Here is a 20,688-nt window from a genome sequence, read left to right as displayed (position 1 = left end):
TGTCTTCGAACTTGAGGTCCTCCTGCCTCAGCTTCTGGAGCCCCTGGAATTATAGGCTTGCACCACTGTGCCTGGTCCCTCCTCTCCTTTTAAAAAAAATCTTTTATATGCACATCATCTTTTTAGAAACAGATGTAATTATACTTTATATATTTTTGTTTGTTTTATTTTTCTGTCATTTATATCTTCCCATGACTGTATATAATCAACTCCATTCTTTAGTAGGAATGCATATGATTTATTTAGTCACTTTCCTGTTGAATGACTATTTAGGTTTTAATATTTTGGGGGAGGGGGATTTATGTGGAAGTACTTCTCTAAGTTAAATTCCTGCAAATTAATCCAGAATTATATAATGGGATTGAAATAAAGTTACTGCCATTTGAGTTTTTAATTTCCAGTGTTTTGAATTTTAAAATGATACATTTAAAAAATAGGTAATACATATTTACGGTTCATAATTCAGAAGGTACAAAATGGGTCAACCTTCATTTTCACTGCCTTTACTTTAACCAACCCATTCTTCTCTTTCTAATGGCCATTGTTAACTTTTCTTGTGTATCTTTCTAAAAATAATCTGTATGCCTTAACATTTTTCATTTTTTTTTCTCCCCAAAGAGTGCCATATGCACTATTTTGCAGTATAAAGTTTTTTTTTTATTGTTTGTTTGTTTGTTTTATTTTATTTTTTGCTGTGCTGGGGATTGAATCTAGGGCCTTGTGCGTGCTACACAAGCAGCCTGCCATTGAGCTAGCTACAACCCCAGCCCCATTTTATTTTGACCTCTGTTCCTTATCAGTGTGTAGGAGATGTTTCATTCTTCTATTTAGACCTGCCTTTTGTGGCCTTGCTGTGGATAGCTTAATCAGTTTCAAATTGATGAATATTTAGATTGTTTCCAATCTTTTGCTACTGTAATGCTGAAATATATTATACATCTCTGTGTAATAAATACCAAGAAATAGAACTGGTAGCGTAAAAGATATGGGCATTTAAAATTTTGGTGTGTGTTGTTAAACTGCTTTCTGTACAGACTTCTAAATTATTGTCATATCAGCAAAGTGTGAGAGTGCTTCATCATTGTTTTCAAATCATTTGATCTTTGCCAACCTTAGTAAAAATGTTTTAATTTGCATTTCTCTACAATGAGTTTGGTTATCTTATTTTTGTCAGGAGAGGGAATTGAGACTATTTCCTAGGGATTGAACCCAGGGGCGCTTTACCACTGAGCTACATCTCCAGCCCTCAGTTCTTTTTATTTTTAATTTTTGAGACAAAGCCTGGTTAAGTTGCCTAGATTGGTCTTGAATTTGTGATCCTTCTGCCCAGGCCTCAGGATGCTGGGATTATAGATGTGTGCCACTGCAACATGCTCTTATTTGTCTTTGGCTTCATGATATTCTTTACCATGCAAGAAACTGCTATATTTATGTACTCGTTTTAAATTTTTGCTACCTCTAATCAAACTGCTTATGTACCAAATTGTTGGTATTATGATAATTCAAACTAAATGATAAAATAAATAGAGAAATAGAGAAGAAAAATAACTGCAGTTTTAGATATTTTGCTTTTGGAAATTTTTTGGACCAACCAATAGCACAGATTATTATAATTTTTACCTGATGAACCAGCATTTACGAAGCATATACAGTGTGCCAAACTGCTGTGATAAAGTGAATAATCCTTAGTGTATTTTATGTTAGGAAAAATAGTTGATGATGTTAACTGAAAGAATCAGGGAAAGAGTTTGAAGAGATCAAATATAGAAAAGGGAGGCAAGTGAAGAAGTAGTTGTTTTGCTGTTTTAACTCTTGGGCTTCTTGACCTCTTCCAAATCCAGTCTGAGGTTTCACAATCACCATTCTTTTTTGGAAGTAAATCCCAGGGATTTAGCTTACTTTTTTCCTTCTTCATTCCTTATTTACTTATTTTTGGGCCTTTGTGATTCAGTGCTTACCAGGATTGTCTATGAAATGAGAGTCTCCTCACCCAACACCTTTTTTTGTCCCTGAAGATAGGAACATAAACCATAATAGTTTATTGCTTATCACTGTGTGTGTACAGATAAGGGATTAAAAAATAACAAATATGGGGAAGTTAGAGAATACAAGGAAATTAAGACTTTCCTCCTGTTTGAGGTGAGGGCCTTATTCATGCTAGGCAACTGCTTTACCACTGAGCAGTCAGTTCAGGACTTTCCTCTTTCAACTGAGCATCTTTAGTGGCCATACTAACCCCTTCCTCCATGTCCGTAATCTCTGTTTTTGATTTCCCTGTGGAGCTGGTTTAAGTGGAGCTGTGGAAATTAGGTGTATTCTGCAAGCTCCTGGTCAGATCATACCTTTTTACTTTTGTCTTAGGGAATAGTTAGCCTTTTTTCCCCTTTGTGATTAATTCTTCTCCCCTTACTTGGCTGACATTTATTTTTATTCACATTTCTGATATTTATATTTGAATGACTTCTTTTTTGTTTTTAGGTAAAATTTGGTAATACCACCTTTAAAACAGATGTATACCTCAAGTCACTCAATCCTCAGTGGAACTCAGAATGGTTTAAATTTGAGGTAAGTTTTTAAAATGTCTGTGTCTTTTGTGTGTATATTTTTGAAGTGACTCTTTTCCTTTAGGGATGATAAGAATATCTTTTATTTCAGGCATAGTAGCTTTTCTACAATGTAAGAATGTTTCATTTCTGCTTCACTGGAAACACAGTTTTTCAAAAACTACATTACCTTAAGAAAATATAGTATCTGATAATGCTGGTGAAAAAAAAACCTTAAAGGGTATTATTATATTATTATTATTATTATTATTATTATTATTATTGTTTTTCTTTGGAGTTTAGCATATTCCAGGAAGCACTAAAGAACAATGTATGGAATTTTTTTTTTTTTTTTGTGCCATTTTAACCATTTTTAAGTGTGTAATTCAGTAGCATTAATTACAGGCCCAGTATTGTACAACCACCACCACTATTTCCAAAATACTTTTATACCCTAAATAGGAATTCTGTACATACTAAGCAATAACTCCCTATTTCCTTTTCCCTAGACTTTGGTAACTAGTGATCTATTTTCTATTTATTTGAATTTTCTTGTGCTAGACTCTTCATTTAAGTGGAATCATATAATAGTTGTCCCTTTTTATTTGATTCTTTTATTTCCTAATGTTTTCAAGGTTTGTTCACATTGTGGCAGGTAGCAGAAATTATTTTTTTTTGGCTAATATTTCACTGTATTTGTAGACCACATTTTGTTTATTTATTTTTTTGCACTGCTGGAGATTAAACCCAGGGCTTTGTGCATACCAAGTGCTGTACCACTGAGCTATATCCCCAACTCTTTTTTAATTTTTAATTTTGAGATAGAGTCTCATTAATTTGTATAGGCTGGCCTCGAACTTGGGATTCTCTTGCCTCAGCCTCATGTAGGTTATTGGGATTACAGGTGTGTGCCATGATGCCCAGCCCCTACTGCTGTTTATTTTTTAATTGAGTTATTTATATTTTTGTTGTTAGTATAGAGAAGTTCTCTCTATACTAAATATTAATTCCTTATCAGGTATACAGCTTGTAAATGTTTTCTCTCATGTAGTAGGTTGTTTTTTTACTTTCTTGGCAATATCATTTGTATAAAAGTTTTTTATTTTGATGAAGTCTGATATATATTTTTTTGCTGTTATTGCTCATGTTTCCCTAATCCATTCCCTGTGTTTTTTTCCTAAGAGTTTGATGGTTTTAGCTCTTATACATAGGTTGTTGATCCATTCTGAGTTCATTTTATAATGGTTTGAGGTAAAAGGCCAACTTCATTCTTGTGTACATAGAAGTCCAATTGTTTCAAAATCGTTTGTTGAAGAAACTTTTCTTTTCCTATCCTTCTCAGAAATCAATGGAAAAGGCCATGTATGAGGTATAGAACATGGCTATTGGTGGGATGGCTAAGGGTTGGTGAGGGTGGCTGTGTTTCAGTGGGGGTGGTGAAGGGTAACATGGCTATCCCAGCTATATACCAAAAGGATGCAGTTGTAAAACTATTATTCCTCATTTCTGACCTTTTACCCAAAGATTTCCAGCCAGATGGATCTTTCTAAGGAAGATAAGTTCTAGTTCCCATTAACTCCAGCCCTTTTTTTTTTTCAGAGAAAAACACATTTTATTTTTAACACTTGATAAAATCTTTTTCTTTTAATTTAACGCTTTTTATCTAAAATTTTATTTTATTTTATTTATATATTTTAAAATTTATTTTTATTGTAAACAAATGCAGTACATGTTGTTTCTGTTTGTACATGGAGTAACAGCATATCATTTGCATATTCATACATTTACATAGAGTAATGATGTTTGATTCATTCCGTTATTTTTTTCCTTCCCCCACACCCCTCCCACCTCTCTTTTCATTCTATACAGTCCCTCCTTCCTCCATTCTTGCCCCTCTCCCACCCCCCATTACGTGTCATCATCCGCTTATCAGTGAGATCATTCTTCTTTTGGATTTTTGAGATTGGCTTATCTCACTTAACATGATATTCTCCAATTTCATCCATTTGTCTGCAAATGCCATAATTTTTTTATTCTTTATAGCTGAGTAATATTCCATTGTATGTATATACCACAGTTTCTTTATCCATTCATCAATTGAAGGACATCTAGGTTGGTTCCATAGTCTGGCTATTGTGAATTGAGCAGCTATGAACATTGATATGGCTGTATCTCTGTAGTATGCTGATTTTAAGTCCTTTGGGTATAGGCCGAGGAGTGGGATAGCTGGGTCAAATGGTAGGTCCATTCCAAGTTTTCTAAGGAATCTCCACACTGCTTTCCAGAGTGGCTGCACTAATTTGCAGTCCCACCAGCAATGTATGAGTGTACCTTTTTCCCCACATCCTCTCCAACACCTATTGTTGCTTGTATTCTTGATAATCGCCATTCTAATTGGGATGAGATGGAATCTTAGTGTAGTTTTGATTTGCATTTCTCTTATTACTAGAGATGTTGAACATTTTTTCATATGTTTGTTGATTGCTTGTAGATCTTCTTCTGTGAAGTGTCTGTTCATAATCCTTAGCCCATTTGTTGATTGGGTTATTTGTATTCTTCGTGTAGTTTTTTGAGTTCTTTATATATTCTGAAAATTAGTGCTCTATCTGAAGTATGAGTGGTAAAGATATTCTCCCACTCTGTAGGCTCTCTCTTTGCATTGCTGATAGTTTTCTTTGCTGAGAGAAAGTTATTTAGTTTGAATCTATCCCAGTTATTGATTCTTGCTTTTATTTCTTGTCTTATGGGGGTCCTGTTAAGGAAGTCTGATCCTAAGCAACATGTTGAAGATTTGGACCTACTTTTTCTTCTGTAAGATGCAGGGTCTCTGGTCTGATTTCAAGGTCCTTGATCCATTGTGAATTGATTTTTGTGCAGGGTTTAGTTTCATTCTGTTGCATATGGATTTCCAGTTTTCCCAGCACCATTTGTTGAAGAGGCTATCTTTTCTCCATTGCATATTTTTGGCACCTTTGTCTAGTATTAGAAAATTATATTTATTTGGGTTTGTGTCCATGTCCTCTATTCTGTATCATTGATCTACCTTTCTATTTTGGTGCCAATACCATGCTGTTTTTGTTACTATTGCTTTGTAGTAGAGTTGAAGTTCTGGTATTGCGATACCCCCTGTTTCATTCATCCTGCTAAGGATTGCTTTAGCTATTCTGGGTTTCTTATTCTTCCAGATGAATTTCATGATTGCTTGCTCTATTTCTGTAAGGTATGTCATTGGGATTTTAATTGGAATTGCATTGAATCTGTATAGCACTTTTGGTAGTATGGCCATTTTAACAATATTAATTCTGCCTATTCAAGAACATGGGAGATCTTTCCATCTTCTAAAGTCTTCCTTAATTTCTTTCTTGATGTTTTGTAGTTTTCATTGTAGAGATCTTTTACCTCTTTGGTTAGATTGAGTCCCAAGTATTTTATTTTTTTTGAGGCTATTGCAAATGGAGTTGTTTTCCCTCATTTCCCTTTCAGCTGTTTCGTCACTTGCGTATAAAAATGCTTTAGATTTATGCATGTTGATTTCATAGCTTGCTATTTTGCTGAATTCATTGATGAGGTCTAAAGGTTTTCTGGAGGAGGTTTTTGGATCCTCTAAATGTAGAATCATGTCATCCTCAAATAGTGACAGCTTAAGTTCCTCTTTTCCTATTCGTATCCCTTTAATTTCTTTCGTCTGTCTAATTGTTCTGGCTAGAGTTTTGAGGACAATGTTGAATGGAAGTGGTGAAAGAGGACATCCCTGTCTTGTTCCCATTTTTAAAGGGAATGGTTTCAGTTTTTCTCCATTAAGAATGATGTTGGCCATGGGCTTAGCATAAATAGCCTTTGCAATGTTCAGGTATGTTCCTACTATCCCTATTTTTTCTAGTGTTTTGAGCATGAAGGGGTGTTGTATTTTGTCGAACACTTTTTCTGCGTCAGTGGAAATAACCATATGATTCTTATCCTTAAGTCTATTGACATGATGGATTACGTTTATTGATTTATGAATGTTGAACCATCCTTGCATTCCAGGGATGAACCCCACTTGATCGTGGTGCACAATTTTCTTAATGTGTTTTTGGATATGGTTTGCCAGTATTTTATTAAGGATCTTTGCATCTATATTCATCAAGGATATTGGTCTAAAATTTTCTTTCCTTGATGTATCTTTTCCTGGTTTGGGTATGAGGTTGATGTTAGCTTCATAGAATGAGTTTGGTAGGGTACCCTCTTTTTCTATTTCCTGGAATACTTTGAGAAGTATTGGAATGAGTTCTTCTTTGAACGTCTTGTAGAACTCGGCTGAGAATCCGTCTGGTCCTGGGCTTTTCTTGGATGGTAGATTTTTAATGGCTTCTTCTATTTCATTGCTTGATATTGATCTGTTTAAATCGTGTATGGCCTCCTGGTTTTGTTGGGGAGGAGCATATGACTCTAGAAATTTGTCAATGTCTTCGGTAGTTTCTATTTTGTTGGAATACAGATTTTCAAAGTAGCTTCTCATTATGTTCTGTATCTCAGTGGTGTCTGTTGTGATATTTTCTTTTGCATCATGTATTTTAGTAATTTGAGTCTTCTGTCTCCTTGTCTTTGTTAGTGTAGCTAAGGGTTTGTCTATTTTGTTTACTTTCTCAAAGAACCAACTTTTTGTTTTGTCAATTTTTTGAATAGTTTCTTTGGTTTTGGTTTGGTTTCAATTTCATAGATTTCAGCTCTGATTTTAATTATTTCCTGTCTTCTACTACTTTTGCTGTTATTCTGTTCTTCTTTTTCTAGGGCTTTGACCTGTAATGTTAGGTCATTTAGTTGTTGACTTTTCATTCTTTTCTGGAATGCGCTCCATGCAATGAATTTTCCTCTATGAAAGTGAATTTTCCTACTATGAAATTTCTATGAATTTTCCTACTATGAAAGTACTGCTTTCATAGTGTCCGAGATTTTGATATGTTGTATCATCGTTCTCATTGACCTCTAACAATTTTTTAATCTCCTCTCTGATGTTTTTTGTTATCCATTTTTCATTCAATAACATATTATTTAGTCTCCAAGTGTTGGAGTAATTTCCCTTTTTTATTTTGTCATTGATTTCTACTCTCAGTCCATTATGATCTGATAGAACACTCTATTTTTTTGCATTTTCTAACGGCTGTTTTGTGGCATAACACATGGTCTACTTTCGAGAAGTTTCCATGTGCTACTGAGAAGAAAGTGAATCCGCTCGTTGATGGATGGAATATTCTATATATGTCTATTAAGTCTAGGTTATTGATTGTGTTATTGAGTTCTATGGTTTCTTTGGTTGGTTTTTATTTGGAAGATCTATCTAGTGGTGACAGCGGTGCGTTAAAGTCACCCAGAATTATTGTGTTGTGGTCTATGTGATTCTTGAAATTGAGAAGGATTTGTTTGATGTACAGGGATGCACCATTGTTTAGGGCATAAATATTTACTATTGTTATGTCTTCCTGATTTATGGTTCCCTTAAGCAGTATGAAATGTCCTTCTTTATTCCTTCTGACTAACTTTGGCTTGAAGTCCACTTTATCTGATATAAGGATGGAAATCCCCACTTTTTTACTGAGTCCATGTGCGTGGTAGGTTTTTTCCCATCCTTTCACTTTTAGTCTGTGACTGTCTTTTTCTATGAGATGAGTCTCTTGCAGGCAGCATATTGTTGGGTCTTTCTTTTTAATCCATTCTGCCACTCTATGTCTTTTGATTGATGAGTTTAGGCCATTAATGTTCAGGGTTATTATGAAGACATGATTTGTAGTTCCAGTCATTTGGCTTATTTTTAGTTTTTAAGTTGGCTTGGTTTCTCCTTTGAGTGGTTTTTTCTCTAAGGTAGTTCCTCCCTTTGCTGACCTCCATTGTTGTTTTTCATTTCCTCCTCATGGAATATTTTGTTGAGAACATTCTGTAGTGCAGGCTTTCTATTTGTAAATTCTTTTAACTTTTGTTTATCATGGAAGGATTTTATTTCATCTTCAAATCTGAAGGTTAGTTTTGCTGGGTATAGGATTTTTGGTTGGCAACCATGTTCTTTCAGAGCTTGAAATGTGTTCCAGGCCCTTCTAGCTTTTAGAGTCTGGGTTGTGAAGTCGGCTGCTATCCGTATTGGTCTCCCCCTATATGTAACCTGATGCTTTTCTCTTGTGGCCTTCAAAATCCTATCTTTATTTTGAATGTTAGGCATTTTCATTATAATGTGCCTTGGTGTGGATCTGTTGTGATTCTGTGCATTTGGTGTTCTGTAAGCCTCTTGTATTTGATTTTCCATTTCATTCTTCAGGTTTGGGAAATGTCTGATATTATTTCATTGAATAGGTTGTTCATTCCTTTGGTTTGTATCTGTGTGCCTTCCTCAATCCCAATAATTCTTAAATTTGGTCTTTTCATGATGTCCCATAGTTCTTGGAGATTCTGTTCATGATTTCTTACCATCTTCACTGCTTGGGCAACTTTGTATTTTCAAGATTAAATATTTTGTGTTCATTGTCTGAGGTTCTGTCTTCCACGTGGTCTAGTCTGTTGGTGTTGCTTTCCATTGAGTTTTTTATTTGGTTTATTGTCTCCTTCATTTCAAGGATTCCTGTTTGGTTTTTTTTGAGAATCTCTATCTCTTTGTTGAAATGATCTTTTGCTTCCTGCACGTGCTCTTTCAGCTTATTGGTATTATCATTCATTGCTTGCATTTGCTCTCTTATCTCATCCTTTGCTTCGCGAATCATCTGAATCATGTATAATCTGAAGTCCTTTTCTGACATTTCTTCTAACATACTGTCAATAGATTCTATTACTATAGAATCTAGATTTGTTTGGATCATTTTCTTGCCTTGTTTTTTCATGTTGTTCATGTATCTTCCCCTCTAGCAGTGCAGACCTGGGGTGTTACAGATTTCCCCCTATAGGCTTATAGTGGCCCTATAGCCAAGACCCTTTCTTTAATGGGAGATCAGTATTAGCAGTGCCCAAATCAGACACTATGCAATCCTAGACCAAATAGCCCCTATGGGGACAATAACAAAATTGTCATAATAAACAGAATGAGTTCAAATATTATCTTTGGTAAAACAAACAGGTTTGCAATAAGGTCTGTAGTTTCTAATGGAGGACAAAGAGGATGCAGAGGGATGTAGAATGTGGATGTTAATGGGGTAAGAAAAGAATATACAGAAGTTCTAGAAAATAGAAAGGGTGAGAGTGTAATCAAAAGAAATCGGATGTTAGCATGCAAAAAACGGAGAAAGAGATTCTGAGGGAACAGGTAAACAAAAGGAAAAGAAAACAAGAAAGGTAAAGAAATAAAAACTTAAATTTTTTTAAGAAGGAGAAAAAAGAAAATCTACTGTATAACAGTCATATACTAATGAAACCTCCCAGTGTTCAGTAGCCTGATGCATGAGAGGTACCTGACAATGAGCTTTAAGTCTCCAGCAGGTGTTGCAGGATGGGATTTGCCCCACCCAAAGATCGGAGCTAAGGTTTCCAGGATTATCCAAGATGGCTGCTCTAGCTTCGAAATGTGTTGGCAAATGGGGAGCTGCAGCTCAAGGTTGGACATGGTCAAATGGAGGTCCTGGAGACAGGATGCGGTTGGTCCAGCAGGGGTCCTGGAGGTTTGGTGTGTTTGGTGTGGTTGTGGGATCCTGGAGGCCGGGTGCAATCAGTCGGTCTGTGGTCCCCGTGATAGGGCGCAGTTAGTTGGTCTGGGGGTCCTGGCGGCAGGGAGCAGTCAGTCGATGTGAGGGCCCCAGAGGCAGGGAGTGATCGGTCAAGCTGAGGGATCCTGGAGACGGGGCTCAGTCAGTCTGGCCAGGGGTCCTATGGGGCCTGGCTGTTGTCTCAAAATGGTGGCAGCCACATGTAATCAAACCAGCAGGTACTGTAACAAACTTCCAGGCAGCAGCAGGCAGCAGGTGCTCCACTGGCGGTTGGCGATCAGTTTGCTGACTGTTGTTGGACGATCGGGAGGTGAACCTCCAGCCTAAGGCAGGAGATGGACAGGCGAGAGACAGGCAAATGGCGGATGATAGACGCCTGACAGTGAGCAATCTGCTCTCAAAAAAGGCGTCTATATGCTGGCAGACTGCAGGTCATCACAGCAGACAAATGGGTAAACACCAGGGGATCCATAAGCAGCAAAAACTGCCTCACAGAGAAACAGATATCCTCTGCTTGAAACCGGCGTTACGGAGCGACAAGGAACACAGCCTCCCTCTAGTTCCCCATCTTGGATCTCAACTCCAGCCCTTTGAAAAATGGGGTTCCATGTTGTCTGGATAACTGGTCCAGAAGTCAGTAAATTATTATAAACTGTTTTCAACTTTACCTTTGAGACAAATTTAATCAGTTGGACATAGAAGTATGGGTACTATTCCATTGATCTATATGTCTGTCCCAATATCATTACCATATTGTTTTGATTGCTGGAGCTACGTTTTGACATCAGGAAGTGAACCTCCAACTTTTTCTTTATGTGTTTAGTTGATTTTTTTTTTTTTTTTCTTTGTCATGAACTGTTTTGATTCTGCATTTTCTTTTGTGGATTTGTACAGATTTTCTTTTTGACTATTTTCAAAATGCCATTTATATTTGAAAGATGCAATGTTGCATGCATTTTAAATCTGTGCCATTTTAAACTACATTATTAAGGTAAAATGTGGACTATATAAGTCAGAGAAAATGAGCAGGGAAACTTGCTTACATGATTTCAGATGGAGTTAGTATAATAAAGTACATCTTTCTTGCCCTAGAGAAACATTTGAATACTTATGTAGGTTTATTTTGAGAGTTCCTCCTTTCTCATAACCTAGAAATGGTTAAAAACAAATATTCTTGGTTAATTAATTACATTGTTATTGGAAAGCTAGGAGGAGGAAGGCTTCATGTGTTAGTTTTTGTGATGATAGGAAGTTATCATTTTAGAAAATAGCATTTCATTTTGTTGATGATCTAATACTGTTAATTTTTAAGGCTAAGGAATACTTCAGCAGCTTGTTTTAAAACATAAAAATAGCCAGGTGCTATGATACCCCCTGTAATCTCAGCTACTGATGAGGTGAGATGGGAGGTTTGTGTGTTTGAGGCTCTCCTGGGTAATATTGCAAGACCTTGTCTCAAAACAAAAATAAAGAAAGAAAGAAAGAAAAAGTGTGTGTGTTTATATTTGTAGTTTTCTGAAGTAAGGGTGTTTAAAAATATTAATGTTTTTAGAAACTAAAGTTACCAGCCATTTTCTTTAAAATTTAAATTGTTATTTTGACTGGTGCGTCTACTTAATAGCATATATGGTGTCAAGAATGTGCTTGAACTTTGTGTTTATAGTTGATATTAGATTAAAGTTCTTTTAAAACTATTTTTCATTTATATATGTTTTGAACTCTCAAATATCTTAAAGCAAAATTTCTCTCATATAAAAGAAATTTTGAGACAGTATAACATCATGTAGATGTTTTGGATTCAAGACCCCTTTTGTCTTTTCTTCATCATCTATACATGAGAATCATGTAGCTTGTCTTTAATTACTTTTCATATTGTTTATTGGTGCATGATAATTGTACATAAGAGTGGGATTTGTTCTTACCTATTTGTGTATGCACACAATATAACAATATAATTTGGTCAGTTTACTCCCCAGTATACCTCTACTTTCCCTGCCCGGTCCCCTTTCCTCTCCTGGTCTTCCGTGTCTTTTCATGAGAGTCCCCTGTGTCCCCCGTGTCCCACCGCCCCTTTTCCTCTTCACCTTCCATGTATGTGAGAAAACATATGACGATTGATTTTCTGAGTTTGGCTTATTTCATCTAACACAATGCTGTCAAATTCCATCCATTTTTCTTCAAATGACATGATTTCATTCTCCTGGCTGAATAGAACACCATTGTGTATACATACTTTGGCTTGTCTTCAAAGTGATTCAGGGTCACTTCAGGTTCTAAGTTAGCAGCTGGAGTTCCAGGGATCTTCCCAGTGTTCCAGGCTGGTGAAAGGAGATAAGAGTAATGTGGAGTACTGGAGGGACCAGTGAGTTAACACCCTTTGAGCTGAGCAAGAACTTTGTTTGTTTTGGTATTAGGGGTTGGACCCAGGGCCTAGCACATGCTAGCTAAGCACTCTACCAGTGAACTATAGCCCTAATCCCTAATCCTTAAAATCACACCGTTTTTATGTCTGTACTAATCTTTTTTTATCTACGTGCTTAGAAATCTGTTCTTTTTCAGAAGTAAGACATTTTAGCCAGGCACAATGGTACACATTTGTAATCTTATCAACTCAGGAGGCTGAGGCAGGAGGATTTCAAGTTCGAAGCCAGCCTTGTCTCAGAACATTTTTTTAAAATATTTGTTTAGTTGTAGGTGGATACAATAACTTTATTTTATTTATTTTTATGTGGTGCTAAGGATCAAACCCAGTGCTTCACACATGCTAGGTGAGCACTCTACCACTGAGCTACAACGCCAGACCCCTTTTCTCAGAACTTTTGAAAAAGGACTAGATACATAAGCCCAGTGGTAGATAGCCCCCTGGGGTCATTCCTCAGTACTGAAAAAAACAAGTCATTGTTTTAATTTAGTAATATATTCATTTGTGATAGTCAAAATTTTAAAATAAGATTTAATTTTAGGTGGATGATGAAGATTTACAAGATGAACCTCTACAGATCACAGTTCTTGACCATGATACTTACAGTGCAAATGACGCCATTGGTAAAGTGTACATTGATATCGATCCTTTACTGTACAGTGAGGCTGCAACAGTCATCTCAGGATGGTTTCCAATTTATGATACCATACATGGTAAGGAATAATAATTTAAGAAAAATCATGAAATTAATCTTTTGTATTTCTTCTTTTTTTTTTTTTTTTTAACTTTATTTTGTTTATTTTTTTATGTGGTGCTGAGGATTGAACCCAGTGCCTCACGTGTGTGAGGCAAGCACTCTACCACTGAGCTACAACCCCAGCCCACAATTTACTCTTTTTTTTAAATTGTTTTTTAAGTTGTAGATGGACACAATATCTTTATTTTATTCATTTTGTTTTATGTGGTGCTGAGCACTCTACCACTGAACCACAACCCCAGCCCTTGTATTTATTCTTAAAGACTTTCATGCCACAATTGACAGTTTTAAAATAGACAAGTAAAAAAAGTAATTGTAAAATATTGTTCATAGAATTGTTACTTCTCTGATCATAAATTAAAATAATGCCTGCACAATTTGAACAACAAGGTAAGCAAATACATTATTTAAAAATATCTTGAGGTTCTGGGATGTAACTTAGTGGTAGAGTGCTTTTCTAGCATGCATTAGGCCCTGGGTTTGATTTCTAACACTTCCAAAAAAATTAATCATGCTGGTACACTATGTTTCTAAAACACATTTTCAAACTGATAATATTTGCTTACAAATTCTTTAAAGTTTTTTGTTGTTAAAGCAGGGTTTTCAAAGTGCGCTCTCGGAATAATGAAGGGTCCCAAAAATGCTTTCGCAGGGTCTGTGAGTTAAGAACTGTTTTTAGCAAAATATTCATATATATTCACTACTTTCATTCTCACTTTCTTACAAGTGTACAATGGAGTTTTCTGGAAGTTTTTTGACATTGAGTGCAGAGCAGAAATGAGAATTTGTGTTTCATTAAGTAAATTATAGGTATTTGAAATATTTAACAGTGCCACTTTTAGTACTAAATTTTATTGTTTAAAAATATACTTTTAGAAAAGGTTGCTTATGTTAACTTAAAGTTTATTATAAAGAAGTACTAAGTATTTTTAATTGCCAATTTAAAATTCTAATATGATAATTATTGATAGATATGAGCATATAAGCAAAAATTCTTTTGAGCTCCTCAATCAGGTTTAAGATTGTAAAGGAATCCTGAAACTAAAAAGTTGAGAAGTGCTAGTCTAAATATATATGTCATCTTAGAGTGGTGAATAGAACTGTTAAGAACTGATATTTCTGTTTGCATCTATCGTCCTGCCGTTTTTGTTTTTTGTTTTTTTTTTTTCATTTCTAACAGCAGTTTTATTGATAGGAATAAATAAGATGTTTATAATAAAGTAAAATATTTGCTGAGGTGTATGTTTAAGTATATTTATTGTGACATTGATTATATTTTTTACTAACATTTAAAAAGAACAAATTACAAAACAGGATTAATTTAAATAAATCGGGTGCTGTAGATGTGGGTCAGTGGTAGAATGCTTGCCTAGCATGTATACAGCCCTCTATTTGATTCCTAAGTGATCCTTAGCATTGCAAAATTGAATGAGTGAATAAACGAATAAGGGCTAATATAAACCCTGAGTTATATAGTCAGAAAAGAAAGACTATGTTTTCAGAGTACAGTGTAGCAACTGTGCATGATGTATTATGGATTACAAAATACATGTTATAAAGCATTATATGATGATCTCAAGGTTGTTTAGAACCCAAAGAATTGCATTTATGTGATATCATTGGAGAAATTGGCAGAATACATGATCAAATGTTTATCCCCAGATAGTTACTTTTCTGGATTGTAATTCTTATTTTTCTTCTTGCCTTTTTTTAGAATTTTCCCCTTATTTTCTATTTTATTTCTGTCTATTTACCTATCTATCTATCTAATCTTTATAAACAGGAAATACAGTCACATTTTATGTTACCAGTTAAGAAAATATACTGCCAGGTATTGGTGGCATGAGCCTTTAAATCAGCTCCTTAGGAGTTTGATGCAGAAGGATCTCTTTCACCTAGGAGTTTAAGACCAGCCGAGACAACAGAGCAAGTCCCCATGGTCAAAATAAAATAAATAAATAAATAAAAGATGCTGAAATATTAATCTGGGCTTGGATTAAAGGCAGTAAATAACTGTGTAAATGAATACATTTCCCAACCTTTACTATTAAATATTGTTTATTATAGGTGGTTAAATATGTTTATGGGCTCTGTTAAAAATACAATCTTATGATTTCAGTAGCTGAATTAGTAAATTACTTTCCTTAGAAGGCCATCTGCTGTAAATGTGAATTTAACATGAAGTTGCAGTAGTCAAGTGAACATATTTAGTAAATATTTAGACTTAAGGGCTGGATCATTCTTTTTTTTATTAGAGAATGTCCTGAAAACCCTTATTTTTGGAATTTTTTAAATTGGTGTATTTTAATTATACACCACACCCGCTATTATATAATTGTAGTGGAATTCATTATGCCATATTTGTATATTCACATAGAATAATTTGATCAATCTCATATTAGAATTTTTTAGTTAGCTTATTTGAAATTATATTCATTGAAATGAATAAAACTTGTATTAAATTATAATCTTGCATTAAGCGTTAGGACTATACACTCTGGAATCATGAAGGAAAATTACTTAATCCTGGCATCTTTCACTAACTAGCTAATGACACTGCATAAATTATTTAATTTTTATTAGTTACATATTTATTCCTCTGTAAAATGAGTATGGTACTCCTACACAAATTACCTTTTTGGGTTGATGTGAGTACAGTGAGATACTATATGAAAAAACATTTAGTGTGTCATCTGTCAGTATGCAGCAAATGTTATCACCACTCTCATTATCATTGTTGTCATCATCAATTTAAATGAGATTTGGTTCCATTTAGTCTTGGTTCAAATAGAGACTTCTGGTAATAGTGAAAATTATTCATTCTTGTACATATGTGTTCTGCTTCAGAAAACACGAGGAGAAAACCACTGATAATGAAAGTAATTAGGAGGCAAAATTAACATTATTATTATAATTAATACATTATTTTGAAATCATTAATTGCATCTGTTTGCTTCATTATTTAATTGTACACTATTTTCTTAAGGTATAAACTTGATTTTCCTTTTAAATATGTAGGTATCCGTGGAGAAATCAATGTAGTTGTCAAAGTAGACCTCTTCAATGATTTAAATAGATTTAGACAGTCATCATGTGGAGTCAAATTCTTTTGCAGTAAGTATATATATTGTCTTATTTAACAGGAAATTTAATGATTTTTAAATATAGAAATATTCAATTAATATTTCAGAAGGCTAATAAAAATGGTATACTTTGGTTTTAATGCCAAAGAAAAAATAATTAATTTTCCAGAAACAATTACTATAGCTGTCTGGCTATTTATTTAAGAGTAAATGTTATTTAACTTTTACAAGTTTATTGAAATTTTTGTTAGAAAAATCCAGTGATATTTTATTGTGGTGTCTGTCACTGAAAGATAGGAGCAGAACATTTTAGCCAAATACTATGGTGCTAACTCATACTACATAGGCTTCTGTGGGTATGAAGCCCCAAGAACTCCATGAAATATGAGTCTGACGTGGGCAGATTTGGACAGCTCATGGCTAATTCTTATTAGTAGGGTTAAGGATCCCAAAGTAGTTGATTATCTTTGATACATGAATGTTTGTTTTAAGACACTAGTTTGATGTAGATATTCTAAGATTCTACCCTTTTGAATCTGACCAGTTCTTATGTAAATTCAATGACATTTTTATTTGAATCTTAAATGAGCACGTTATATTAAACAAGACTGTTAAGTAGAACAGTGACATTGGACAGTTGACTATATGACCATGGATTATTAGAAACTGTGGGGCTGTATGACTCTTTATGTTATGTCAAAAAGTAATGGTTTGGGGGCTGGGGATATAGCTCAGTAGATAGAGTGCTTGCCTTGCAAGCACAAGGCTGTGAGTTCAGTCCCCAGTATCACCCCCCCCCCCCAAAAAAAAAAGTAATGGTTTAATTTTTGAGACTGCAATGTGTGGTATACAGAAGAATTTTTGCCAGGGGCTCTGAATAATTTCAGATAGTTAATAGTCAATATCTACTTTCTATTTGTCTTAATAATCAGCTAAGTTGCCCAAAGTTACCTTGAACTTGGCAATCCTCTTACCTTACCAAATAGCTGGGACTATAGGCATGCAACCACCAGGCCTAGGTCTATAGGTGTTCTCTAAATTGTAAAAATACAATTTATATTTATCAGGCGTACATGAAGAAGTGAGGTGTCTCATGAGAGAATAGTTATATGTAAGATTAAAATGGGTCTTAGAGGACTGTTTGGTTGAGAGCATTATAATTACATTTAGTAATTACATAATTATATAATTACATAGAAATTATCATAGTAAAAAGCTGTTCTTGTATATCCAAAGGGTAAGAGCTTTGACATGCATTTTTTAAAATTCATTTTTACCTTGTGATAAACAGAAGCTCTAATAGATAATTTGTTTTAATAGCAACGTCTATTCCAAAGTGCTACAGAGCTGTGATAATTCATGGATTTGTAGAAGAACTTGTAGTCAATGAAGACCCAGAATATCAATGGATTGATCGAATTCGTACACCAAGGGCATCAAATGAGGCCAGACAGAGACTCATTTCTTTAATGTCAGGTACAAATAAAGTAACTTCATTATTGATTAACAATGAGTTTTTGCTTCCCTTTTATGATGAAGTCCTTGAATTTTAAGTGACTGATTCCCTACTCCTGACCCCATCCTACTGAACATTTTTAATAAGTGGAAATCTGAACCAGAAGCTTATTGGTATTTTGCACAATCATAGAGGGCTGGGGACTCGAACCTGGGTCTCCAGCATGAGAGTCAGGCACTCTACGAGATGAGCTATTTGGCCAGCACTCAGAAGCTTATTGTAAACTAGGTAGTGAAAGGAAATTGTGTTTATGAAGTGGTGTAGTGGGTGCAAAGAATCCTGAGTAAGGAGGTTCAGAAAGGAGTACTGAGCAGGAAACAGGATTCTGGTTTTCTTTCCTCTAGAATTGGTTTACTGTCAGAACTTAGGCAAATCTCTCATCCCTCTCTTTAATACTCTAGATTCAAATGTTACCTTTTCATAGTCCTTTCCTGAGAATTTGTTGTATAGCTCCTTCAGCCTCCCCTAGAACTTCCTTTGCCACTCTTATCCCATTACCTTTCTTTATTTTTCTTTGGAGAACTCATTTATTACCTGAAATTTGTATTTACTTGTGTGTGTATATATATATATATATATATATATATATATATATATGCTTGAATATATATTCAAGCACACGAACAAGAATAAATGTTATATTTAATAAATGTGCATTATGTCTGTATTCTGTAACATAGTTTGCTCTGTGATATAGTTATATTGTAATAGAATTATATCTATATTCTGTAACATAATTATAATAGAATTATGTTCTATAGTCTATATTCTATTTATACTTACATATTCTCTGTATAATATTTATTTTTGTTTACTTGTTTAATTATCTTTTTATCCCACCAATGTAAGTTTCGCTAGATTTGGAACTTTATCTTTACTGTTCACCCAAGCATCTCTAGCACTTTGCGGAAGGGAAGAATGCTAAGCACATAGCACAGAACCAAAAAAAAAAGGTTCGGTAAATGAGGTACATGAATGAGTGAACCTGGCATAATGTCTCATCTACCTGAAAGTAGGAAGGTAGACCAGATAATCTTTTAAGTTCCCGTCAAGTTCTAAAAATCTGTGATGTTTTCAAACTTGTTTTTTGTCACTATTAAAAACTAGCATTATAGTATGTATTGTAGGGATATGAAGCAAAGCACGAGTTTTTTCTTTCTTTTTTTTTTTTGGTAGGTGAACTGCAGAGGAAGATTGGCTTGAAAGTACTTGAAATGAGAGGAAATGCAGTTGTTGGGTACTTACAGTGTTTTGATCTGGAGGGCGAGTCTGGGTTAGTGGTACGAGCCATAGGAACAGCCTGTACTCTGGATAAATTAAGTAGCCCAGCAGCATTCCTTCCTGCATGTAATTCCCCATCTAAAGAAATGAAGGAGTAAGTATGAATTAATGCAATTGTTCTTAACGGAGATTTTTATTTCTTACCTCTACATTTTCATTTGCTTTACAACATTTTAGTAGCATTGTTCAATGTGTATTTTTTTTTTCCTTCTATGATTTTCCTTAGCAGAGATAGGTCAAACTTCTGCTTAAAAATATTTACATAATCCTAGTATTTTATTTATAATATAAAACATGAAGTAGTATAAACTTTAACCATTCTACATCTTTAGACATTATATATGTAAAGTTTAAAATGAATATTCATGCAACGTGTGGAATTTTATTTATTTTTTAGGGAATATTTGAAACCCTGAATACTGTGGTACAATTATGTTTGTTATTGGTAACACAGTATAGAGAGGAGCAAGGATTGGCTTGTGCAGGAGTCTCAACTCAAGTGTCTACAGAGGCCAGGCAGTTTATTAAAATAAAATAATTGAATAGGAATACTGGGGTCTGTGTAAGGCCAAGGTTGGTAAATCTCCTTCCTTCTTTTCCTCCCTTCTTCCTCCTCGACTCCTTGCCTTCCCCTACATTTCCCTGTCCTCCCCGCTGCTATTTTTTTTTTTTAATATGGGGGGCGGGTACTATGTTGCCCAAGCTGACTTTGAACTCCTTTGCTTAAGCTATCCTCTTGCCTCAGCCTTCTGAGGAACTTGGATTACAGGTGCATTCCACTGTGCTTGGCTTGGCAAATTTTTCTTTCAAAGGCCAGATACAAAATAGTTCAGGCATTGACAATAGAGTCTCTGTCTTTATTTACCAAAATAATAAATAATAATAATAAATGATATTTAAAACCCATGAGTTTGCCTGTCCCCTATCTAAGAGGTTAGACTCATAAATTTTTTTTTTCTAGAAACTATATGTGATAGTTCCTTTGGCAGGATTTGGTCTGTGTGTCCTTGTTTGTGTCAAAGGCAGAGATTCCCAGCTTGGTGGTGTTACATATTGAACATCGCTAATTAAAAAATTAGAAATTCAAAGTGCTCCAAAATTCAAAAGTTTTTGAGTGTTGGCACTCAGATATCTCAGATTTTGGATTTTGGATTTTCAGAATAGGCTGCTCATTGAGTAAAGTCTGTAAATATACCAAAATCGGAAAAAAATCTGAAACCTGAAATTGTTGTTTTGGATAAGTGATTTGAAACAGGATTTTTCTGTCATAATGATTAGGTTGGTAGGTTCTGTTGGGGAACAGAGATACTGACTCAGCAAGGAACAACTCTTAACTACAAAAACTTGTTCCATCCTAAATGCCAATAGTACTTTCATTGAGGAGCACTGCTTTAGAGATACTTCTAGATTGAGGATTGGTAAACTTTT

The 20,688-nt window shown here is 34.7% G+C and overlaps 1 protein-coding gene across 23 annotated transcripts in view; it reads left to right on the top strand.

The window, feature by feature from the left end:
• C2CD5 (C2 calcium dependent domain containing 5) overlaps window positions 1-20,688 on the top strand; it is a 97,514-nt gene that overhangs the window by 9,528 nt on the left and 67,298 nt on the right. For all 23 annotated transcript variants that reach the window (XM_079141470.1, XM_079141473.1, XM_079141460.1 and 20 more), the window contains 5 exons: window positions 2,479-2,565; window positions 13,165-13,336; window positions 16,399-16,494; window positions 17,784-17,939; window positions 19,156-19,354. In XM_079141470.1, coding sequence (XP_078997596.1) covers window positions 2,479-2,565; window positions 13,165-13,336; window positions 16,399-16,494; window positions 17,784-17,939; window positions 19,156-19,354 — 710 coding nt within the window. The remainder of the gene's footprint in view (window positions 1-2,478; window positions 2,566-13,164; window positions 13,337-16,398; window positions 16,495-17,783; window positions 17,940-19,155; window positions 19,355-20,688) is intronic.

This window comes from Sciurus vulgaris (assembly GCF_902686455.1).
Source record: "Sciurus vulgaris genome assembly, chromosome: 5".
In the NCBI taxonomy this organism is placed as follows: domain Eukaryota; kingdom Metazoa; phylum Chordata; class Mammalia; order Rodentia; family Sciuridae; genus Sciurus; species Sciurus vulgaris.
The sequence above is the reverse complement of the archived record's forward strand: the minus strand, read 5'-3'. Positions and strand labels throughout refer to the sequence as shown.